Source organism: Phyllobates terribilis, unplaced genomic scaffold (genome assembly GCF_046119375.1).
Source record: "Phyllobates terribilis strain yellow unplaced genomic scaffold, ASM4611937v1 Scaffold_3__8_contigs__length_932513732, whole genome shotgun sequence".
NCBI lineage: Eukaryota > Metazoa > Chordata > Amphibia > Anura > Dendrobatidae > Phyllobates > Phyllobates terribilis.
The window spans coordinates 454,275,027-454,301,192 of record NW_027362763.1 but is presented as its reverse complement, the minus strand read 5'-3'; the positions used below and the strand labels follow the sequence as shown (position 1 = coordinate 454,301,192).

At 41.5% G+C, this 26,166-nt stretch overlaps 1 protein-coding gene across 2 annotated transcripts in view; it reads left to right on the top strand.

Moving 5' to 3' along the window:
- Positions 1-26,166, top strand: part of ASCC3 (activating signal cointegrator 1 complex subunit 3) — a 702,790-nt gene that overhangs the window by 61,109 nt on the left and 615,515 nt on the right. For both annotated transcript variants that reach the window (XM_073675761.1, XM_073675762.1), the window contains exon 5: positions 23,507-23,624. In XM_073675761.1, the coding sequence (XP_073531862.1) occupies positions 23,507-23,624 (118 nt within the window). The remainder of the gene's footprint in view (positions 1-23,506; positions 23,625-26,166) is intronic.

Sequence of the window (26,166 nt, the reverse complement as noted above, 5' to 3'; positions counted from 1 at the left end):
TTTAAGTGCTTTTTGACTGTAAATAAATATTTGCTTTGTAGCATAGCTGGGAAGGACATGGTTATTTCCCAGCTCTGCAGTGTTTGATTAGAAGCACCTGCAGTGTTCCTCTAAACAAGCAGAAAGTAGGTTCATTGTGTGCCAATCTCCCGAGGAAGTGTCAGTCTGCTGAATGAAGCAGAGTCGAGTGTGCTACTGGTTAGTGATCAGCCAAATTGTGAGCTGTAGCTGAGCGAGAGAGACAAGCCGGGGTCTCTCTCTGCATGGAGACTGCTCTAAGCAGGCTGTTAGTGAGAGCTGCAGAGAACCATGTGGAAGCTGCAGCATGTTCAGTGTGAACTGTGCCTGGAGTTGAACACTTCTGTTTGGGCTATATGCTGCCGGAGCTCATGGGGAAGGTGATACTGAGACTGCTAGGACCGTACCTCTTCTGTGTATGAAGTTTTCTCTGGGAGGAAGCACTGTAATATGTTTGGGTGAGCCCATACTGACATATGTGATAATGATTACATGCACAGGCTGTGTGAGGAGAACCGCAAGTATTGCTGGTTGCAATGGACAATAGTTGTTTTGTTTTACAGAGCTGGTGCTAGCTCAGCCGTATTTGAGTTGCCCGGTTCTGTTCTGTTTAGTTAACGTCTGGACAAGGCTAGGGATTTATGTTTGAGTTTTTTTTGCCTGTGGAAAGTAATAAAAACTGCCCATGTTTGGACCAAAACTGCATTGCCTGTGTGAACGCTACTGAAGGCCTAATGCCTACCTGAGAGAGTGAATTCCTACAGCTTTCATATTTTTTTTATGAGTATCTTCAGAACGGCAGGTCCAATTGGTCTTCACCATTCCAAAGATCCTGATTTACCTATGTGCAAAGTTTAGTTGTTTGGCCGCATATAAAGAATGGACATCGGACAGCAAATGTAATTCATTTTCATATATTATATAAAGATGTTTTTCATTTTATATTGTTATTTATTCCAGGGCACTGTACATGTGCAAAAAGGTTTAGGTATGAGTACAATATGCATATGTCTAGTGAGTAACAGACTGGAAAGGACCCCGCATGTGAGAACTTGCAATCTGCAACACGACCTCTCAGTGTCTTTACTGCTGTTCCTCACCATCCGAAGCTCGGTGATGTCTGGGCTTCACATATATATATTTTTTTATCATTTAAGGGATTGTCCGAGACTTTAACATTGATGGCTTATCAATGTCTGATCGGTTGGCCCTGGCACCCCCGCTGACCACTTGTTCCCGATGTCGGAATTGCTCAGTTATGGAGCTGCACAGCACTGCTCTGTTCCAGGCTCGGTTTGAGACCACCAAAGGGGCTTTTTGAGTATCTAATATTTGTGATTTAGCTTCTCTCCAATCTGTAGAGAGAGACAAATGCTGTGACCTTTTTAACTGCGCCAGTCTCACCCGTGTGGCTGTGGCTGGTACTGCAGCTTTGCCCCATTGTTTTTAGTGGTATAGCTTTAGAAACAGACATAGCCTCACAGGCACACAATGCATGTCCCTGTGTCTGATCTTTCAGTGAAAAGAACATGTAGCCCCTGGAGATTGCATAGGTACAGTTGCTTGTTTGGGCAATTATCCCCCACGTGAACCACCTCCCAATGATATTATGTGGCATTTTTTTACATGAAGTCAGTGTCAGGTATACTTTAACCATGTTGGCAGCATACAAGAAAACCACCTGAATGAAATGCTTTGCAGGTCTGAAAATTCTGTGCTTTCATTAGTTAAGGATTTTTTACATTTTTTAAATGATAGATAAAGCTCGTGTAGAAAAAAAATAATAAAAATACACAAGCTATATTGTATAAGAATACATTGCGGGATGGAAGCTACTAATCTAATAAACTCTTAACAGATCCTTAGAAAATGCAGAGGAATCAGAATGTTTTAAACTTCAATTTGGTGAGTGTAGCATGTGTGATGCATAATCCTTTTTTCCCGGGTGGCTTTGTGAATAATCAGATTTCTCAGTAGGGTCTATACTAAGATTTAAGTACATTGATTTTGCATACAATTCTGATTTGCAAATTTTCCAGCCTCCGTTAAAACTTAATTAAGACAAGGATAATATAGAGTAGGATTTGTAGTGATGGCAGGAAGAATAGTGGCGATAAGACACTGTATTTTACTGGAGTAACCTACAGAACGTAGAACGCTAGTCATTATACATTTATACATACATTGTCTGTTTTTTATTTCTAGGTGTTTATAAAGTTATTATCTTGTTGATGGTCGGGTATGAAACAGTTGCTTATCAAACCTCCTACCAACAAATTCCCTTTAAACCCGTTCTAATTACTCTCCTAACTTGCCTTCTTACCTTTGTTTCCCAACCCTGGACTGCCCGGCTCAGGCATTGGGTTTCAGTAGTACTTGCAGTTCAAAATGGAGGGAATACTTCCTAAATGCCAGGACACTCCTCAGAAGACAACACCCAGTGGACACTCGCCAGCTAATTTGCGTGCGACATGAGAATAGTTATTTGTTTTCCACCTATTTTGCTACTATGACTATGTTCTAATTAGTTTTCTGTGAACTGTATGAAGTAGTTTGAAATGTGCTTACAGGCCCCCTTTATTCTCTTACTGATGTGGGACACAATAGTACATTCTACATCAGGTCAACAGTATGAATTGGACTCAGGAGCTGAGAAGCTGTGACCACACCATACCTGGCACATGTTGGCTGTATTATACATCCATCATCTGCCTGTAAGAGCAGCTGCTGGAAGACCCCCGTTGCTTTCATCACGGTCCACCAATGAAGCCCAATCAGTGGCTAAGCTTCATAGGAGAATGCCAATTTCTCTACATATTGCAATACCTTAGTATTGCTGCATATAGAACAAGCAAACAAAATGCAGGATTGAGTCCTCCAAAGCATGAGTGCTTAACCTGCAGCCTGCAGCCCCCCAATCATCTAGTCATAGACATGCTTGTATGTATCTGTTGGCTTCTGACATATACAGTGCGGAAAATAAGTATTTGATACACTGCCGATTTTGCAAGTTTTCCCACTTGCAAAGAATGGAGAGATCTGTAATTTTTATCATATGTACAATTTAACTGTGAGTGACAGAATCTTAAAATAAAAATGCAAAAATCACATTTTATTGTTTTGAAATAATTCAATTGCATTTTATTGCATCAAATAAGTATTTGATTACCTACCAACCAGCAAGAATTTTGGCTCTCACAGACCTCTTAGTTTTCCTTTAAGCAGCCCTCCTACTCTGCACTCATTACCTGTATTATTTTCTCCTGTTTGAACTTGTTACCTGTATAAAAGACACCTGTCCACACAATCAATTACACTCCAACCTCTTTACCATGGCCAAGGCCAAATAGCTGTGTAAGGACACCACGGACAAAATTGTAGACCTGCTCAAGGTTGGGATGAGCTACAGGACAATAGGAAAGCAGCTTGGTGAGAAGGCTGTTGGCACAATTATTAGAAATTGGAAGAAACATAAGATGACTGTCAGTCTTCCTTGGTCTGGGGCTCCATGCAAGATCTCGCCTAGTGTGGTGAAGATGATTCTAAGAAAGGTCAGGAATCAGCCCAGAACTACACAGGAGGACCTGGTCAATGACCTGAAAAAAGCTGGGACCACAGTCTCAAACATTACTGTTAGTAATACACTACGCTGTCATGGATTAAAATCCTGCACTGCATGCAAGGTCCCTTGCCCACGCTAGCACATGTCCAGGCCTGTTTGAAGTTCGCCAGTGACCATCTGTATGACCAAGAGGAGCCATGGCAGAAGGTCATGTGGTCAGATGAGACCAAAATAGAACTTTTTGGTATCAACTCCACTCACCGTGTTTGGAGGAAGAAGAAGAATGAGTACAACCCCAAGAACACCGTCCCAACCGTGAAGCTCGATGGGGGAACATCATACTTTGGGGGTTCTTTTCTGCAAAGGGGACAGGACGACTGCACCATATTGAAGGGTGGATGGATGGGGTCATGTATCACGAGATTTTGACCAACAACCTCCTTCACGCAGTAAGAGCATTGAAGATGGGTCGTGGCTGCGTCTTCCAGCATGACAATGACCCGAAACACACAGCCAGGGCAACTAAGGAGTGGCTCTGTAAGAAGCATTTCAAGGTCCTGGAGTGGACTAGCCAGTCTCCAGACCTAAGCCCAATAGAAATTCTTTGAAGGGAGCTGAAACTCAATGTTGCCTAGCGACAGTCCTGAAACCTGAAAGATCTGGAGAAGATCTGTATGGAGGAGTGGGCCAAAATCCCTGTTGCAGTGTGGGAAAACTTGGTCAAGAACTACAGGAAACGTCTGACCTCTCCAATTGCAAACAAAGGTTTCTGTACCAAATATTAAGTTCTGTTTTTCTATTGTATCAAATACTTATTTCATGCAATAAAATGCAAGTTAATTATGTAAAAATCATACAATGTGATTTTCTGGATTCTTTTTTAAGATTCTGACTCTCACAATTGAAGTGTACCTAAAATAAAAATTACAGACCTCTCCATTCTTTGTAGGTGGGAAAACTTACAAAATCGGCAGTGTATCAAATACTTATTTTCCCCAATGTATATATTCCCTGTCAGTGAGAAGAGGTGTAGTGCAGATCAGGGATAGATAAGTCAATATGGTTCACTAGGTGCCTTTCTCTGGAACACCCAAATATTTGCTGAAAGGGGGTCTCCAGACCCCTGACTCCAGGAAAGATTTGATGTGTGGAGAGGTGGCTGTGCAGAAATAGGGCTCTCTTCCATGTAGTTTTATGGGAGGAGTGAAACACATTTTAGCAACTCACAATAAGTATAGTAGAAGGAGCAGCATACACAGACTCTTCCTGTTCTAGAAAGCAAACAGCCGAAACGGTGACTCCACATTTTGGTGATAGGTGGGGGTCCTGTAACTTGCATATATATCACCTACATGGAATTTAAAGAGAATTTGTCACCAGGTTTTTGCCATCTAATCTGAGAGTAGCATAATATACTGCAGAGACAGAGACCCTGATTGTAACGTTGTATTGCTTACTGGGCTGCTTAGTGTAGTTTTGATAAAATCACTGATTTACTAACAGGAGATTATCATTAGGGAACTCCCAACCCTGCTGTCAGGTAGTCAAGCATATTGATGAGCTCTGTATAACCCCGCCCCCACCACTGATTGGCTGCTTTCTGTGTACACTGTACATGGGTAGAAAAGCTGCCCATCAGTGGTGTAGGCGGGGTTATACACAGCTCAACATTCAGAGAACTGCTAGATCTGCAGCAGATAAAACAGTGATGTTATAAAAATGACTGTAAGGAACCCATTAAGTGATATATCGATGGAATCAGGGTTTTTGCCCCTACAATATTCTGCTCTGACATGGGGTAGCAAAACCCTGGTGATAAATTCTCTTTAACCCCGTCACGATATATGACTTAGGGGACATGGATTTATATAGTGTGACCAAGTTAGTTAAAAATAAAGAATAAGTTTATACTCACCTTCCGATGTCTTCCCGGTGTTTTGTCTGCGCCGTCCGGTGTCTTGCATTGCTCGCGCTGTTGTGAAGGACCTGCCATGACGTCACTGAGTCATGTGACCCATCACATGGCTCAATGACATCACCCCAGGTCCTTCACACCCCCGCAAGCAGTGCAAGACACCAGACGGAGCAGACAAAACACCGGGAAGACATCGGAAGGTGAGTATAAACTTATTCTTTATTTTTAACTAACTTGGTCACACTATATAAATCCATGTCGTTTGCATGGATTTATATAGTGTGAACAAGTTGTCAAGCACTTTTCCAAGTGATGCTAAAATCGCTTGGAAAAGCGCTTGATAACCCGCATGCAGAAATGCAAGTGAAGAACGCTTCTACCTGGCAGGAAAAACGCATGTAAAATCCGCATGTACAATCCGCATGTGTTTTTCCTGCCAGGGAGAAGCGTAAAAAATATGCAGCATTTCTCCATCGTGGGCACATAGCCTTAAAGTTACGTTATACCTCGTGTCCCTGACTTTTATGCTGGCTTGCACGCCGAACCCACATCTTTCCCTGCTGATGATAGCGGAATTATTCAGACATCGTCTACGTCTAACAGCAGCAAGTTAAGCGGAGCTCCTCCAGTGGCTGTTAACGTATTAAATGCCGGTCAATCTCTGATAGCTGCTTTTAACACGCGTTGGCAGTGGGGCATGTTCTTCCACACTCCCATAGGCTCGTCTGTGACGTGTTTGCGGGCGCCGATGGGTTGCCATGGCTGCCAGGGGTCTGCTGAAGACCTCCATGCTTGTCATGAGGATTCTCTTGTTAAAGCCAGCGTTTGGCTCTCAGTTATAAGAGATTGAGACTTTAGCTTTAAAGCCATGAATATGCATAACACAAGCGATCAGATGATCGCAGCTTCAAGTCCTCTAAGGGAACGAACATATACAGTTAAAAGTGGAAAAAATGTTTTTAATAATCTGAAACAACTTACATTTTTTGCAGTTTCAATGCATTTGGATTTTTTTACCACTTTCCTGTCCATCACATGATAAAATGAATGGTGTCAGACAAAAGTACTACTCGGCCCGCAAAAAATAAGTCCTTATACAGTTATGTGGACGGAAGGAAAAACAATGGAAATTGGCCACGCATGAAGGGGTTATTGACAATATTGTTTTGTAACTATCCCAGATCATAATACCACTTTAGGTTTATGCGACCCTTGAAATTGATTCAGTCTGGCAATGTAGCCTTTGGGCCAGAAAAGGGTGGGCACCTCTGCTCTAAAGAGACTAAAAAGCGAAGTAAAAAATATAGCTGGAATTTTCAAAATCGAAACAAAATTCAAATCATTTCTATTCTAGTTTAAAAATTAAGAAATAAAAAAATAAAAGCAAAAGAATATATGGTATAACACATCCAGAAAAGTTTGATCTATCAAAATATAAAATTAAGTAACCCAATATGGTAAATGCCATAAAAATTAAAACGCCAGAATTGCTATTTTCTTTTCGATCGTCATAACTTCCTAAAAAGTGCAAAAAAAACCCTGATCAAAACATCATATGAACCCCAAAATATTAATAAAAAAATGCAGCTCACTATGCAGAAAGCAAGCCCTATGTATAGATATATATAAATTCATTTTACCACGCAATGTACTGGAAAAGTTGAAAAACTAAAACTAACCTAAAATTCTTAAAGCAGTTCCATTTTTGAGAAGCAAAGAGCAAATTCCTCCATTATTTATTTCATTAATTATTTTTTTTTTTTTTTTGGGGGGGGGGGGGGTTGTGTTGTTCACTATGCGGTAAAAATGACCTGGCAATATTCTCCATTTCAGTATGATTACATCAATACCAAATTTGTATTATATGTACAGTATATACATAGACACAAGTTGGTACCCTTGAAATTGTTCCAGAAAATGAAGTATTTCTCTCAGAAAAGTATTACAATTACACGTTTTATTATATACATGTTTATTTCCTTTGTGTGTATTACAAACTGCTCCAAACAGCAATTTTAAGATCTCTCCACAGGTGTTCAATGGGATTTAGATCTGGACTCATTGCTGCCACTTCAGAACTCTCCAGCGCTTTGTGTCCATCCATTTCTGGGTGCTTCTTGAAGTATGTTTGGGGTCATTGTCCTGCTAGAAGAACCATGACCTTGGAGGCACACCCAACTTTCTGATAATAGGCACTACACTGCAAAATCTTTAAATTTCATGATACCTTGCTCACAGTCAAGGCACCCAGTGCCAGAAGCAGCAAAACAACCCCAAAACATCTTTGAACCTCCATCATATTTGATTGTAGATACTATGTTCTTTTCTTTGTAGGCTTTATTCTGTTTTTTGTAAACAGTAGAATGATGTGCTTTACCAAAAAGCTCTATCTTGGTCTCATCTGTCCACAAGACGCTTTTCCAGAAGGATTTTGGTTTACTCGTGTACATTTTGTCAAAATGCAATTTAGCTTTTTTCTGTCTGTGTCAGCAGTGGGGTCCTCCTGGGTCTCCTGCCATAGCTTTTCATTTCATTTAAATATTGACAGATAGTTCGCCCTGACACTGATTCACCCTGAGCCTGCAGTATAGCTTGAATTTCTTTGGAACTTGATTGGGGCTGTTTATCCACCATCTGGACTATCATGCGTTGCAACCTTTCTTCAGTTTCTCTGCAGTCCATGTCCAGGGAGATTAGCTACAGTGCCAAGGGTTGCCCACACCTATTACTTGCCACAGGTGAGCTTAAACGAACATTACATGCTTGAAATAAAGTTGTTTGCCCACAATTTTGGAAAGGTGGCAACAATTTTGTCTGTCCCACATTATGGGTTTTGTTTGAAATAATGTCCAATTTGCCTTTTTTTCAGTTTTTTTGTTGTTCCAATACACACAAAGGAAATAATCATGTATATAACAAAACATGTGTCATTGCAATAATTTTCTGGGAGAAATACTTCGTTTTCTGGAACAATTTCAAGGATGCCAACACTTTCAGCCATTACTGTTTGTGTATACATATATACAGTATTAATGCATCTTCTATATATATATATATATATATATATATATACACACCGTATTTTTCAGACTATAACATGCACCGGACCATAAGATGCACCTAGGTTTTAGAGGAGGAAAATAGAAAAAAAATGTAAGCAAAAAATGTGGTCATGATGCACTGTTAAGGGGGAGGGGGTCTGCTGCTGACACTGGCATAGGGGTAATGTCCCCCAATTCTGTTAATATCCTCCATCCTGGTATATATGGCACTTCCTTCCTGTTACTCGTGGCCCCTCATCCCCATCCTGGTATGCATGACACCCCTCATCCCCATCATGGTGTGCATGGCACCCCTGATCCCCTTCCTGGTATGCATGGCACCCCAATCCCACATCCTGATATGCATGGCACCCCTCATCCCCATCATGGTATGCATGGCACCCCTGATCCCCTTCCTGGTATGCATGGCACCCCCTAAACCCCATCCTGGTATGCATGACACCCCTCATCCTGGTGTGCATGGCACCTCTCATCCTGGTTGTACGGCACCCCTCTTCCTTGTATTCATGGCACCCCTCATCCAAGTATGCATGGCCCCCCTCATCCAGGTATGCATGGCCCCCCTCACCCTTGTATGCATGGCACCCCTCATCCCCCTTGCTGGTATGCATGGCACCCCTCATCCCTCTTCCTGGTTTGTATGGCACCCCTTATCTCTTCCTGGTATGCATGGCCACCCTCATCCTTGTGTGTGTGCCGCCCCTCATCCCTCTTCCTGGTATGCTTGGCACCCCCATCCCATGCTGCACACAAAAAAATAAACACTAGTTCTACTCACCTTTGTTCCCTGTGTTCCAGCGCTGTGTCCTGCTCTGCTGCCAGCACTGATCTCACAGTGTGAGCCGCTCTTGGCGGTGACGCTATGTGCCCTCACACTGTGAGATGCTGTGCCGGAAGAGTCACTGCTCCCCACGCCGGGACTGTGTGCGTGGGGAGCATTGACCATTCATTCTCCCTAATAGCGCACACACTGTACCTGCAGCTTGGCTCCTGCAGTGGCAGGCGGTCTGTGTGCCCGCTATTAAAGTGCATGAATATTCACTACAACCCATCTGAGTAGATTGTAGTGAATATTCATGGTCTTTAATAGCGGGCACACTGACCGCCGGCAGCTGCAGGAGCCGTGCTGTGGTACAGTGTGAGCGCTATTAAGGAAAATGCATGGGCGTGGGGAGCAATGAATATTCATTTTCTTTAGTAGCAGGCACAGTGTATGCTGCAGCAGGCGGCTCCTGCCTCCTGTGCCCGGCTCCGGCCTCCTGTGCCTGCTCCTCCGTCACTGCCGCTCCCCCCACAGCCACCATATATAGTCCATATACAGTCGGACTATAAGACGCACCCCCCACAATTTATAGACGATATATGTATGTGTGTATATTATATATATATTAATATTATTATTATTATAGCGCCATTTATTCCATGGCGCTTTACATGTGAAAAAAGGGGTATACACACTACATACAAAAACTATTACAATGATCTTTAACAAAACGTGACGGCGACTGGCACAGAAGGAGCGAGGACCCTGCCCGCGAGAGCTCACAGTCTACAAGGGATGGGTGAGGATACAGCTGGTCATGGAGTGGTATGGTGGAGCAATGGTTACTGCTGCTTGTAGGCTCGTCGGAAGAGGTGATATATATACACACATGCAAGTTTGTTATTGATGTAATGAAGAGATTTGCTCTTTTTTTAATATTTAAGTTCTTTAGGAATTTGTTTAGTTTTCCAGTACATTGCATGGTAATGAAATGAATGATGTAATTCAAAACTACTTGTCCTTCAGAAATAAGGCTTCATAATATACATCTATGTCAACCAGAAAAATGTAAAAAGTTATAACTTTTGGAAGAAGAAGAGTTAAAAATAAAAGCTAAAAAATGAAAAATGTCAGCAAGGACATGAATTAATGAAACATACATACATTGTGAGAATGTATTTCAATTTGATAATATTTGGGGTGCTTGGATCAACACTCCTGTTTTACCGTCGAGAATCCATCTGTTGGAAAATATTTTCGCTTCTACACTAAACTATCTTTCCCTTTCTAGGCTTGTAATAACAGTGTAAATGGACATTTTCTGGACGGCAGATAACTTTTTCTTACACGTTGAGGAATTACTCTTGGTCTTATTTGCATATATGGAAATGTTAATATGGTATAAAGAAGATACTCTTTACAAACTGTTGCAAGACTTGTGTTAGGGAAGGGAAGGGAGGGGGATTATCCTCTTTTCTGTTTTTGTATGTGATTTATTCGGGGAGATGTCCCTCGTGATTGCAATTATTTGAAAAATGGTTAATAAAAAGAATCTTATAAAAAAAATTAATGTATTTCAAAGTAATGTATATAAAGTAACATTGCACTGAGAGGTAGATAATGTTAGCAATGCTGAACTGCAAGTCACTGAGAAAGTGTTGTGTTTTTTGATTTTCCAATGTCCATCCTCTGTGGAGCTAGCCCACTGAGAGAAGTGGGAAAAAAAGATTTAAATGAGCAGTGAAAGTAGAGCCCCGCTGTGCGGACTGGTGGTTCAATAAACTATTAATACAAGCTTCTCTTAAAAGAGATCCCAGGCAGAATCCCTAAGAGGCCAGCTTCAGCATACAGATATTGACATTTGTTTCTAGTTTATTTTCCAGAACTCTATTTTGGTATATTTTTATTTATGGCATCACTATAAAAAAAAAAGAATAAAAATAAATTCCTGTCTAATGAATGTTAGGATCTATATTAAATTGATCAGAGCAATTTTACCAGTATTCCTTTTCAGTAAATGTCAACTCACAATTCAAAAGGTTATCTAACTTCTGTAATAATTGTATTAGTAAAAGATGGTGTAGGCATGCCAAAATGATCATATAAAATAATTTTTGTTTTGTTTTTTTGCGAGAAAATCTGTTTTCTTCATTTCTTTATCTACTATTTAGCCATTTCACTTCTAAAATAGTAATATATCGTGACTTTAAGGCTAGATTTCCACCATGAGTACTTGTTGCATTTTTTTTTTATTTCTCGTGCAAACAGTGCATCATATTACAGTTTCAGCAAAGTGGATGGGATTTATTAAAATCTTATGTACACAATGTTTTTTTTTATGCTACGGAAACTGACCTGCGTGGCGTATTTGAAATGTGAAGCATGTCCGTTCCTCTTGCTGTAAATATGCGTTTAATTTGCACATTTTCTCTATAGAAGTAAATGAGATTCAGAATATCTGCAGAAAAAAAAACACATTTTTATTGCGTTTTCACAGCATAAGGGCAATAAAAATGCATGTAATCTGCACAGTCAGAGGACAGGGGTTTTTCAAAAGCTGAAACCCCCTTTAATACGTGCCTATAGTGACTCTGGCTTTTGGAACATGGATATGCATGTAGATGTGTACACGATATAGGGATCTTATATTATTTTTGTTATATCCCTTATATTGAAATGCTTATTCAAAAATTATAATACAGTGATGTAAAAAGGTATGCTGACCTTTATTGACCAATGTGTACTATATGTTTAGAGTATTCCTGGCCTGCACATGGGGAACATAATGTGGTTTCTTTCTTTTTACGAAGTACATATTTTCCAATTCGGGTTTCATTGGATTATATTTTTTTATGTCCTTGATGATCTCAAAGCTTCATGATCTCTTGTCCAAGACGTCAAAGTTTCTTTGTATAGTGTAAGATCTAAACTTTTATATGTGGCGCTTCAGATCTTGGGCACCTATGGTTCTGTGGAGAAAGCTACTTATAGGTAGAGTAATATATGTGTTCCCATTTGTTTGTATCTCTGCTCATGTTATTTTCTGTTTTTTCCAACTTCTAAAGATACGTTATCACTCTGTTCTGAAAAGTGACATGTGAGCGTGTAGAGATAGAAGCAAGGCTTTATCCGTTGGTTCCATCTGGTTTCTGTTCCATTACTGGTATTTTATATTGTATTGCTCTTTATGAGGTAGACTGCTTGAAGAACATGCTAGCTTGCACTAAACCTGATTTTTATTTGCGACGTTTAATCTTCATCTCTCGCTTGTTAGATTTACAGTTACAGTTGTCCGTTTTTTTATCCAAAAGGTAAAACATTGGACTCAGACAGATTACACCATTTGGTGAATGTCAGGAGGCCATTAGAAGTAAATTTATCTTGACTAAAACTATTAAGAAATCAATTGGATTTGTTATCTCGTTCCCCAGGCTGTAGCCTGGTTACGTATCTCGGTGCAGCTTCTTCCTATCACTTTTGTCACGTGAATGTATATGCCGTTTATCACACAAAAAACTAAGGTTGGTGTGATGCTCCTGAACAAAAGTGTCTCCAGATTTTACCTTGGTGAAAAATATACCACAGAAGGAGCTTGAATTATCTGGAGAAGACAGACTCACCCAATTACCTGTCCACTTTACCTGCCTCTTCCGAGTTGTGACGATCCGTTTAACCACTTAGCGCATCTTTCCAGGTCTTTCTTTTCCGTGGTAGACGTTATCTCTCACGTATCGGAGTAGAGAACTTTACTCTCTTTCATTTCATCGATGCTGATCTTCTGATGCCAAATGAAAAATGAGTTTTGCCATTGAAAGTTAATGAGTTTAGTATTAATTTGTCTTCTGCCATGGGAAATCTATAGTCAGAATCTGACATTGAGATATTATTCACATGCAGTGTGGTGGAAGTGATGTTCCATAATGCTTGAGCTTCTCGCAAGCGAAAGGATGCAAGTGTATTTCTAAAACAATGGCTCAGTGGTTAGCACTGTGGCTTTGCCGTGTTGCCCTCAATGGGATTTGATTCCAGGGCCCCAGCGTTGCAAAGCTACGTTAATAACCACTGAACTACCGTGCTGCCCAAATCTATATTGTATATATTGAAACCACAAACGCCCAAGTAAAAAAGGTGGTGTAGTAGTAACTTTTTTTTTGTTTGTAACTTTTTTTTTGTTTGTTTTTATTGTGGTTTTTCTTGTCTTTTTTTCTTTTTTTAAGAGAAATCTTTTGTACTCAATTTTCATATTTCATTGCACTTACAATTGAAAGCAGATCTGTGGTGGGGCTTCAGGTTCTGAGACCTTTGCCGATTGTTCAAACCCCCCAAGAAACATGAAGCTCAGAAAATGTGCACATAGCTCGGAGTACGCTTCTGAAGGATATGCTTTCTATTGAAGCCATTCCCCTCTTTGTGCACCTTCAGCCATGAACTGTGCTCTCCTATCTACTGAGCTGCACACTTCTTGAGCGGAGCGGAAGTCTCAGTGACTCACCGTCGCTTGCGCAATACAAGGCTGTGGCGCAGTACGCAGCCAAGCGGGGCCGGAGGGAAACAAAGCGCGCTCCATGGGAGCAGCGCTCTGCGCATACACGGGATGGGAGGCTGAGCAGGGCACTTCACAGGGCTCTGTGACATGCGGGGGGGGGGGATGTTGTCATTTAGCACAGAGGCGGCGATTTAGGGGAATAATAAGCAGATTGGAGGGGTTTGCTTAGTGTCCCCCGGACACCAAGCCTCTGGAAAACAGGCTTTATAAAACCAGATTTCTCTGCAATCAGACCTCTGCTATGGGCCATACAGGTAAGTATAGATTTACTTTTCTATCACCTGTATTCCCATAGTAGAGGTCTGATATTGCCCAGGGAGGTGACACATTCCCTTTAATTTGACTTTTCAGCTATAGAGAAATCGCCCTTTCGCATTTATTTGTGTGTCTACTTTTATTTTTAATGGGTTTGTGCTGTGCCTTGTTCAGCATTTGCTCATTTGTCCATTTCAATTACGTCCGTTTTCATTCAGTAAATATTTTTAGTTACTTGTCATCCTTTTAAAGGAAGTAGTAACCAAGCCGAACAGTATCCATCTATCTCAATTGTCCATCAGATAAGAGATTCATAATTAGAAAGCTTTTAGGTTCAATGCATCCATGAAAACAGCAAATAACACATCTGATTGAGCGTTGTGCTGCGGGTACTGTGTGTTCTCCCCATTATTGGGCATATTTGTTTCATAATTGGCTATATTGGAGGTCTCAGAGTAGAGCTGACAAGTAATTTACCTGTTTAACATAAATGTAGGTAGAATGGAGGACGTTCTCGCAAATGAGCACTCCTGACCAGCATCTCTCGCTTTCAATAATTTCCTGTGCTTTTTGATCATTAGCATCTCTCTTCTCAAAGGTTAATTGGTATATCTGAATGTTTGGTCATATATATTGTAAACTGGACAAATATTGTAAATGCAGTGATGCTGAAGAGACAAAACCTTGGTATATTGTAGCAAGCCCAGACTGCTTTCTATGGTGTTAGATCAAAATAGTTTTTTTATCTTGGTGAAACATTCATTTTAGTACATATTACAAGTTTCCTCCAAAGTTTTCCAATTAAAGGGAACCTGCCAAATTGAACATACAGTCAGATCCTCCAGCAACCTGTTATGAAGCATGAGAAGCTGATTGATGTATAGGTTTCTATTTAAATTCATGTATGTAGGGCTAAAAAAAAATATTTTTGCAATTAGGTTTCTTTACAAATTTTACACCATTTGCCTCCTGTAAACCACTGTGTCACATTGTCTGTGGCCGGCTGCAGAATGAGGTAACTGAGAATACATCAGTCAGCTTGCTTTGACTGTTTGAAGCTCTTTTTGTCTTTTTTTGAGCTCCTTTCAGCTTATTTATGAACACAGGTCACATCAAAGTTGAATGTTCAGGGAAATTAAGAGCCTGTGAAAACCAAGCAGTGCAACATTTTTAATGAAATCCAATTTCAAAATGTATTTTTAGCCTCAAATACAATCATTTAAGTAAAAAAAGTCCCCAAGTGAGGACAACTCCTAAAAAGGGAATTTGTCAGCAGGATTTCATCCCCCCCAAACTATTGATACAGTGGGGAAAATATTTGATACACTACTAATTTTGCAAGTTTTCCCACCTACAAAGAGTGGAGAGGTCTGTAATTTTATCATAACTCCAACTAGCGGTGGAGACCGCTTTGTGATGTCCATGACCCCACGCGCTTCTCAGCAGGCAGCCCTATTGGGACCCACTTGTTGCTCACATCTCTCGCAGAATTACCCGTCAACTGAAGAAGGTCGCTAAGACCGAAACGTTTTGGTGTTATTTCTGTGTACAGATTTATTTCACAAAGTCAATAAATTTTCTCTTGCAAAAGGACGATTGAGTGCCGAGGCTCTTTGATCTGATATACCAGGGTTCGGCCCCTACTCGTGCACACTCATAGGGAGTGCAGTGATTTATATCTGTAATTTTATCATAGGTACACTTCACCTGGGAGAGACAGAATCTAAAAATAAAAAAACAGAAAATCACATTCTATGATTGTTACATAATTTGCATTTTATTGCATGAAAGTAGTATTTGATCTTAGACCTGTTAGTTTTTCTTTAAGAAGCCCTCCTACTCTGCACTCATTACCTGTATTAATTGCACCTGTTTGAACTCGTTATCTGTATAAAAGACACCTGTCCACACACACAATCAATCACACTCCAACCTCTCCACCTTCGCCAAGTCCAAAGAACTTTCTAAGGAGACCAGGGACAAAATTGTAGACCTGCACAAGGCTGGCATGGGCTACAGGACAATGGGCAAGTGGCTTGTTGAGAAGGCAACAACTATTGGCAGAATTATTAGAAAATGGAAGAAACACAAGATGGCTGTCAATCTTCCTCGGTCTGGGGTTCCATGCAAGATCTCGCCTCGTGGGTTAAGGATGGTTCTGAGAAAGATCAGCAATCAGCCCAGAACTACATGGGAGGACCTGATCAATTACCTGAAGAGAGCTGGGACCACAGTCTCAAACATTACCATTAGTAACACACTACGCCATCATGGATTAAAATTCTGCAGGGCATGCAAGGTCCTCCTGCTCACACTAGCACATATCCAGACCTGTTTGAAGTTTGCCAATGACCATCTGGATGATCCAGAGGAGGTATGGGAGAAGGTCATGTGGTCAGATGAGATAAAAATTGAACTTTTTGGTATCAACTCCACTCATCGTGTTTGGAGGAAGAAGAAGAATGAGTACAACCCCCAAAACACCGTCCCAACCGTGAAGCATGGTGGGGAAAAGATCAGACTTTGGGGGGTGCTTTTCTGCAAAAGGGACAGGACGACCGCATTGTATTGAAGGGAGGATGGATGAAGTAATGTATTGCGAGATTTTGGCCAACAACCTCCTTCATGCAGTAAGAGCATTGAAGATGGGTCGTGGCTGGGTCTTCAAGCATGACAATGACCCAAAACACACAGCCAGGGCAACTAAGGAGTGACTCTCTAAGAAGCATTTCAAGGTTCTGGAGTGGCCTAGCCAGTCTCCAGACCTGAACACAATAGAAAATCTTTGAAGGGAGCTGAAGCTTAATGTTGCCCAGCGACAGCCCTGAAACCTGAAAGATCTGGAGAAGATGTGTATGGAGGAGTGGGCCCAAATCCCTGTTGCAGTGTGGGAAAACTTGGTCAAGAACTAAAGGAAACATGACCTCAATAATTGCAAGCAAGGGGTTCTGCACCAAATATGAAATTCTGTTTTTCTATTGTATCAAATACTTTTTTCATGCAATAAAATGCAAATTAATTATGGAAAAATCATGCAATGTGATTTTGTGGATTTTTTTTAGATTTTCTCTCACAGTTGAAGTGTACCTACAATAATAATTACAGACCTCTCCATTTTTTGTAGGTGGGAAAACTTACAAAATCGGCAGTGTATCAAATACTTATTCTCCCCACTGTATATGCATGTAGCTCTTTCAAAGACAAGTCCAGCAATACTTTTACATGGCCAGTCTGTTCGTCTGTTACTGAGAAATCAGCAGTTGTAATGATGTGCAATTGAATGTGGTATATCTGAAGCCTCTGTCACTCCAACTCTATTCCTCCTCCTCCTGTTTGACTGACTGCTTCTATGCTGTGTGACGTCAGGCAAAGGAGCCATCAGTCATGTTGGAAGAAGTGGTTCTGGGGAATAGAGCTGGAGTTACAGAGGCTTCAGATCTACAAATAGTTTTTCAGCCTCATTTGCATAGCAATAAATGCTGATGTCTTAATAATGGAGGAACAGACTGGCAATTTAAAAGTATTATTGCTGGACTTGTCTTTTAAAGAGCTACTACATGCACATATAAATAGTTTGGAGTGTGAAATCCTGCTGACAGATCCCCTTTAAGGATAAATATTTTGTAGAATTTGATTTTTCTTTAAATGTTTTCTCATTCTTGGCTTAGAGGTCCAGTGTGTGGTGTTATTAGTGATTGATGGTTATCCCTTTATGCAAACTTGTTCCAATTAGATCTTGGTGGAAAGAAGTATCTGGCATGTTAGATTTCAATTCCATTAATGACTGTAGAACTGATGGATATTGCCAAGCATTCTGCTACCTCCGTCAGTCTCACAGACACTTGAGTGGCAGCAGTCATCGGTGACCCTGTCACTCTATTCAATCAAATGAGTGAGGAGGAATAATGGATTGGAACCCCCTTCTCTTGATTAAGTGTTTTCCTCAGCAATCAGGCATGGATGGGTGATTACTGTATTTCTTGGGAAAACCCTTTTTAAAGGCCTTGAATTGCTTTTTTGTTATCATTTTCAAAAATCAGATTCCTATAAAAAGCAACACAACAGTCCATATGCAATAAATACAGTATATTCAGTATAGGTAGGCATTAGGTAGCATTTCCACAGGCACTGGATTCTTGTATCAAAACAATGTGACATTTATATTTCACAGGTTGCACAGTACCAAACAAAACCATAAGCATAAATCCCTAGCCTTGTCCAGGCGCTAACTAAACAGAACAGACCCTGGCTACTTCAGACATCGGTGAGCTAGTCCCAATCCGGTCAAACAAAACTACTATCATCCATAGCCACCACTGATACTTGCAGTTTGGTGCGCACAACCTGTGCAGTGTCTTCTCAGAGGGATTCTGACCCCTCTCTCTCTTTAGCTCCAACACAAACCCAGTCTGCTCATCCTCCCCAGCTGGCTGCCTAAGGTGAACTCCTAGCCTTTTTATATGCATAGCTAGCCAGGTGTACCTAATCAGACTCTGTAGAGCTAAGATTTAACCTAAGCCTACCAGGAATTGCTACAGAAGATATATAGTATAGGTGTTCAAACCCTGAACATTTTTTATGATATTTTGTATTCTAGCAATGATCATGTAGCTGGGAGTCTTAAAATTTGGTTTCAATCATATATGACTTTCTACTTCATTTTTTGTTTTGGTGAGCATGTTCTTGAATATTTATTACAGCTAATATTGGTAAGACTATCTTGCGAGATGGCTATTTCTAGCATTAATTAGAAGATTAATGCAGATTATATGCTTATCATGTTTAAGAACTTGAAAGAACTGTTATGTTTTTCTGAAATGAAGATGCTTAATAAATTTGAAGACCGAATGTAGCAGTCGTCTTTTACATTCCCTGCATGGAAATTGAATTGAGTTACTTGGTATCCATAAATGGGGCTTTTTTTCTTCTGCGGTGCTTAAAGTACTTTTGTGTGAAGTTTATAAATTAGAAGTATTTCACTTTGTCTTAAAGGAAACTTGACAGTTGATACATTCTGCTTGATCCACGGGCAACATATATCAGACATTGGCTGCATGATCTCAGCCATGTATATAGAACTCTGAAACGTTGCTATGTTCCAAAGGAAGACATGGTTTAATAACTGCTGTGGACTGTGCCGCATCGGAGACTAGTTGGACAAGCTGGTCCTCGGCACCTTCTCCCCTCCCTCTGCCCTGGAGTGACAGGTCTCTCCCCATACATGCACACTGGGAGAGAGACCTTCACTCCAGGGTAGCGAGCGATGAGAAGCCGCCAAGGATTCGACTGTCTGACCAGTGTCCCGTGCAGCTCAGTCCCCAGTGGACAAACTATGTTTTTCTATAAGATGCTGCAGCGAGTTAAACATGCATGGCTGAAATAATGTAGCCAGTGCCTGAAACATGCTGTCCTGGCATGTATCAGCTTGCAAGGTTCCCTTTAAGGTACTCCTTATCTTGTTGGTAGGTTATAGCTTACGGATTAAAGGAAATCCAACCACTGGGACCTCCAGCAATCCTGAGTTCGGGACTCTGTAGAGCCCTTTAAGAATGGAGCAGAGGTCAAACATTGTGCCTCTGTGTCATGGATTGTCTATAGGGCTGCTGAATATAGCACGTGGCTATCTATGGAAGTCCTATAGACAATTAATGGAAGTGACGTGCATTTGCTTGACCTCTGCTCCATTCAGATAAATGAGCTCTGTTCCCAAGATGCTGTCAGACACCAGGGGTTTGTAAGGTTTTCCCTATCCCATTGCTAGGGGCCAAATGGCAGGAACCCCCCAGCGATCCCAAGCAATAATACATATACTCAGACACATATAAGTTATAACTATGTTTACTAGTTTATGTGTAACCTGTATCAAGTAAAATTAATAGAACTTCTACTAAAAGCCTTTTAAAATAAAACCTATTACAAAAGCACGACTAAACCCAGCAATAATTGCCTATAATCAAACACATATATCTACTAAGGTACAGTAAAGACCAAAAGTTTGGACACACCTTCTCATTTAAAGATTTTTCTATATTTTCAGGACTATGAAAATTGTACATTCACACTGAAGGCATCAAAACTATGAATTAACACATGAGGAATTATATACTTAACAAAAAAGTGTGAAACAACTGAAAATATGTCTTATATTCTAGGTTCTTCAAAGTAGCCACCTTTTGCTTTGATGACTGCTTTGCACACTCTTGGCATTCTCTTGATGAGCTTCAAGAGGTAGTCACCGGAAATGGTCTTCCAACAATCTTGAAGGAGTTCCCAGAGATGCTTAGCACTTGTTGGCCCTTTTGCCTTCACTCTGCGGTCCAGCTCACTCCAAACCATCTCGATTGGGTTCAGGTCTGGTGACTGTGTAGGCCAGGTCATCTGGCGTAGCACCCCATCACTCTCCTTCTTGGTCAAATAGCCCTTACACAGCCTGGAGGTGTGTTTGGGGTCATTATCCTGTTGAAAAATAAATGATGTCCAACTAATCGCAAACTGGATGGAATAGCATGCCGCTGCAAGATGCTGTGGTAGCCATGCTGGTTCAGTATGCCTTCAATTTTGAATAAATCCCCAACAGTGTCACTAGCAAAGCACCCCCACACCATCACACCTCCTCCTGCATGCTTCACGGTGGGAACCAGGCATGTAGAGTCCATCCGTTCACCTTTTCTGCGTCGCACAAAGACACAGTGGTTGGAACCAAAGATCTCAAATTTGGACTCATCAGACCAAAGCACAGATTTCCACTGGTCTAATGTCCATTGCTTGTGTTCTTTAGCCCAAACAAGTCTCTTCTGCTTGTTGCCTGTCCTTAGCAGTGGTTTCCTAGCAGCTATTTTACCATGAAGGCCTGCTGTACAAAGTCTCCTCTTAACAGTTGTTGAAGAGATGTGTCTGCTGCTAGAACTCTGTGTGGCATTGACCAGGTCTCTAATCTGAGCTGCTGTTAACCTGCGATTTCTAATGCAAATAACTGGACCTATACTACAGAATTTCTGTCATAGGATAGGAGAGAAAATGCAAATGCCCACAAAGTATTCTGTGGCATGTGCCCTGTCGGATAAAAGGAACATTTGTGTCTTTATTACTGGGAATTACTTTGGAATGAAGGGGCACATAAATAATAGGAAATCTGGATCAATGTGGGGCTATAATGCATTAGGATTTTCTCACTAATCATATTCTTCTTATGGGGCCTCAGTAACAACCTATAGTAGGTGGCGTAGTTATAGAAGATGGAAGTATGTCCTGCATTTGTATATGAGGTGTGAATAGTCAATAGTATACTTTCATGTACATGGGACATGTCAGTCAGGGCTTCTGGCTGAAGTCCTGAAAAATGGGATTCAGGCGTGTCCGCCACTGGGGCCATTGACTTTAATGAGTATAGTACCCACCTTTTCAAGTGTGGATAAAAATATGGTCAACTGCAAATTCGTGCCTGCTTGCTTCATTAAAGTCAATGAACCTGTCGCTGGATACACCTGAATCCATTTTTTAGAACTTTAGATGGGAGCAGTGATGGAGCCACACATACGTATCTTCCTTCTCTTGTTACTCAGATTAAGCACCGTCAGACCGGATGCATCTGCTGTTCGGCATTAAGCGTGTGCTCTCTTCTAGATTGGTGCCCCGATGTAAGCTTTTCCTTGGTTGCTTCAGGCCATATAGAAGATCACTAATCAGGATAATAGTCCTATAAGAGCGCCACCTATGGGCAGTTATATGTAATTCACAGTTTCAGTCACGGGTGTGGCACCGGCGCTGGTTCAGTCGCCACTCTGTGCATAGAGAGCAGTGGCTGTAACCACGCCTCCAGGACTGACTGACAGCAGCTTAGCATTAGACCTGGCTGTCAGTCAGTGCCGCGGGCACAGTTACAGCCACTGCTCTCTATGCACAGAGTGGTGACTGAAAGCATGTCCGCGCCACCCCCATGCTGAATCCGGAACGCTACTGGGAGGAATAAAGTTAATTTCCTCCTAGCAGCGGGGCTCTTAGTGCGGGCGCTAGCTAGGTTCAGAACACTATTAACCTGCAGATTAACCCAATATGTGCAGGTGAACAGTTTTTATTTCACGTGACAGGTTCCCTTTAATATGTGTCAAAATGTATACTGTATATTCTGTTTTAGTGCTTGTGTGTCTTAGACATCCGGGGCTAGTGGTATTGTTTTTTTTTTTCTTCTACTCTAATTAAGGCTATGTGCCCACGATGCAGTAATGTTCTTGATTTTTCCTGAGCGTTTCTGCATCTCCCTGGCAGAAAAAACGCATGCGGATTGTACATGCGGATTGTACATGTGTTTTTCCTGCCAGGGACATGCGGAAGTGAAGCGTTCTTCACATGTATTTCCGCATGCGGGTTATCAAGTGATTTCCAAGCGATTTTAGCATCACTTGGAAAGTGCTTGTCAACTTGGTCACACTATATAAATCCATGCAACCGGCATGGATTTATATAGTGTGACCGTAAAAGAATGGTAAAAAAAAAAAAAAAATCTATACTTACCTTCTGATGGCACCCGGAGTTCTTATCCGATCCGTTTGGTGTCCCCGGTGTCTCGCAGTGGTCTAAAAGGACCTTCCATGACGTCATTTAGTTATGTGACGGGTCACGCGACCTCCAACATCAGCAGTCGCCTGACCCGTCACATGGCTAAATGACGTCATAGAAGGTCCTTTTAGACCATCACGAGCTGCCGCGGACACCGGACGGATCGCTATGAAGACCGGGGGCCATCAGAAGGTGAGTATAATGTATATTTTTTATTTTCTTCTTCTTTTTTTTAAAGGTACTATGGTACCCGGTCTGGAGGAGAGTCTCCTCTTCTCCAAACCCGGGTATCATCCGCACATTGAACCGCATGATATCCGCGTGTTCACATGTAGTGATACAGAAATTATGCGATTCAATGCAAGTCAATGGTGGCGAAAACGCCGCAATTCCGCAAAATAATTGGTAGTGCTGCGGATTTTTCCGCAATGATAACCCACAGCGGAAATTTCCGCAGCATGTGCACAGCACATGCGGATTATCATTGGGGAACATGGCAGACCTTCTACCAAGTGTTTGATATGGTCCTTTTTACTTAGTACTAATTTTTCTAGTATTTACCAGGGGGCGGTGCTCACATGGTAATAATGCAGAGCAGCCTCGCCCCCATTGAATCCTGTGAGCCACTTCTTCATAGTAAAGACCATAAAAAGGCTCATATCTATGGAACCACATGGCGAATTTATGCCGAATGCTCATTTGAAAACCAGGAATAAATTAAGAGCAAAACCTGGTCCCTTTTGATGTTTTAACAGATGCTCTTTAACCTACTGTTATCTTTGATTTGCATGCAGATCAACTTATTAATCTACATTACTTTGTTTTGCAGCTCTTCGAACTACTTGGGCCTGAAGGATTTACGGTGATAGAAGTTCTCTTGCATCAGAGGCAAAAAATTGTGGCTAAATCCCTTAACTGGCAAAATGATAATCAATATAATTTTCAAGGTGAGAAGATATACAAATGCTATTTTGATGTAATATTTTACAGTTTTTCATTGTGGTTTTTTATGCGTTTTTAATTACAAAATCGGTATAAAGGCTAAGTTCCCATGATGAGCATTTGGTGAGTTTTTTACGCTGCGTTTTCCCTAAAAAATGCAAATAACCTATTACTTAATGGATGCAGAAATGGTGCAGAAAATCTGATGCTTTTTCTAACATGCATTAAAAAATGTAGAAACAAACAACAGTTTGCTGTGCTTTAGGCTATGTGCCCACGATGCAGAAATGAAGCAGAAAATTTCTGCAGCATTTCTGCATCTCCCTGGCAGAAAAAACGCATGCAGATTGTACATGCGTTTTTCCTGCAGAATACATGCGGAATACATGCGGATCCACATGCGTTTCCGCATGCAGATTGACAAGCGCTTTCCAGGCGATAGCATCACTTGGAAAGTGCTTGACAACTAGGTCACACTGTATAAATCCATGCAACAGCATGGATTTATATAGTGTGACCGTAAAAATTAAAACAAATCAAGCTATACTCACCCCCGATGCCCCGGCGTGGCTGCAGCGCTGCTTCCTGGCTGGTTCCCGGCTGCCGGCATATCGCGAGACAGAGCGGTGAAGGGCCTGCGGTCACATGACTGTGACGTCACCGCAGGTCCTCAAGCAATGCCGGCATTCAGAGAGAAGCCGCCGGACAGGTGAATATAACTTTATTTGTTATTTTATTCTTTTTTTACAGGTGCAATGGTACCTAGGTCTGGATGAGAGTCTCCTCTCCTCCAGAACTGGGTACCATCCGCACATAGAGACGCATAGAAGCCGCTTGTAAAAATGTACAGTCGCGGTTTCTGTGCGTCTCAATGTAAGTCAATGGCGGGAGTTCCGCTGCGCTTCCGCAAAATTAAATGACATGCTGCGGATTTTTGTACGCAGCATAAACGCTGCGGAAAAATCCGCAGCATGTGCATAGAACATGCGGAATCCCCTTGAGGACCATGGGGTGCGGATTACCTAGCGTTTCACAAGCATTTATGCTGCGGAAATTCCGCAGCATAAACGCTTGAAAAACGCTACGTGGGCACACAGCCTTATTTCCATTTGTTTTTTTGTGAGGATCTGTCATCACTCTGTACTGTGCTTTTCCTCTGTTGTTTCTCCTGGAAATATATGAAACTGAAATATATGTGTGACTGCCGGATCACTCTTATCAACTGGTAACATTCAGTTTATTTATAATTTTAGGAATAACAGGAGTGACACAATTGCAGAGTTTTTTAAAAAAGCTATTCTAGAATTGTTGTATTAAAAGCAAAACGCAGCAAAAGGACATAAAAAACTGCACACAAAGAAAACCATACTAACTAACACCAGCTCACAAAACCATGCACTGCAAGATGCAGCAGACCCTCATGATAAATGTGGAGGCAGCACAGGGGCAAAATACTAATGAAAGTACCACTCACACATCTGCAATCTAGGGAGGGGGTGGCTGCCTAGTATTATTAATGCACACGGATGAGGCTTGTATAGGGCACAGGTCACACAGATATGGTATTCATAGGCATAGCTAGGGGTTCAGTTTAGAGGGGGACAAAACATCTGTGCACCCTAAGGCCTAGTTCACCCATCAGTATTTGTATGCCAAACCCAGGAGTGTCTCCAAAACACAGAACAGGTGTCAATATTTCAATTATAGTTTTTCTCTGTAAGTTCCACTCCTCGGTTTGGCATACAAACACTGATGCTAAAATACTGACATGTGAATGAGACCCAATACTAGGTTTAGGGGAATCTCAGTAGATGACCATGATGTTACTGAAAATACAAATCTACAGGTGCATCTCACTAAATTAGGATATCATCAAAAAGTTAATTTATTTCAGTTCTTCAATACAAAAAGTGAAACTCATATACACTGCTCAAAAACATAAAGGGAACACTTAAACAACAGACTATAACTCCAAGTAAATCAAACTTCTGTGAAATCAAACTGTCCACTTATGAAGCAACACTGATTGACAATCAATTTCACATGCTGTTGTGCAAATGGAATAGACAATAGATGGAAATTATTGGCAATTATCAAGACACACTCAATAAAGGAGTGGTTCTGCAGGTGGGGACCACAGACCACATCTCAGTACCAATGCTTTCTGGCTGATGTTTTGGTCACTTTTGAATGTTGGTTGTGCTTTCACACTCGTGGTAGCATGAGACGAGCTCTACAACCCGCAGAAGTTGCTCAGGTAGTGCAGCTCATCCAGGATGGCACATCAATGCGAGCTGTATCTGTCAGTGTAGTGTCCAGAGGTTGGAGGCGCTACCAGGAGACAGGCCAGTACACCAGGAGACGTGGAGGGGGCCGTAGGAGGGCAACAACCCAGCAGCAGGACCGCTACCTCCGCCAGCAGGAAGAACAGGAGAAGCACTGCCAGAGCCCTGCAAAGTGACCTCTAGCAGGCCACAAATGTGCATGTGTCTGCACAAACTGTTACAAACCGACTCCATGAGGGTGGGATGAGGGCCCGACGTCCGC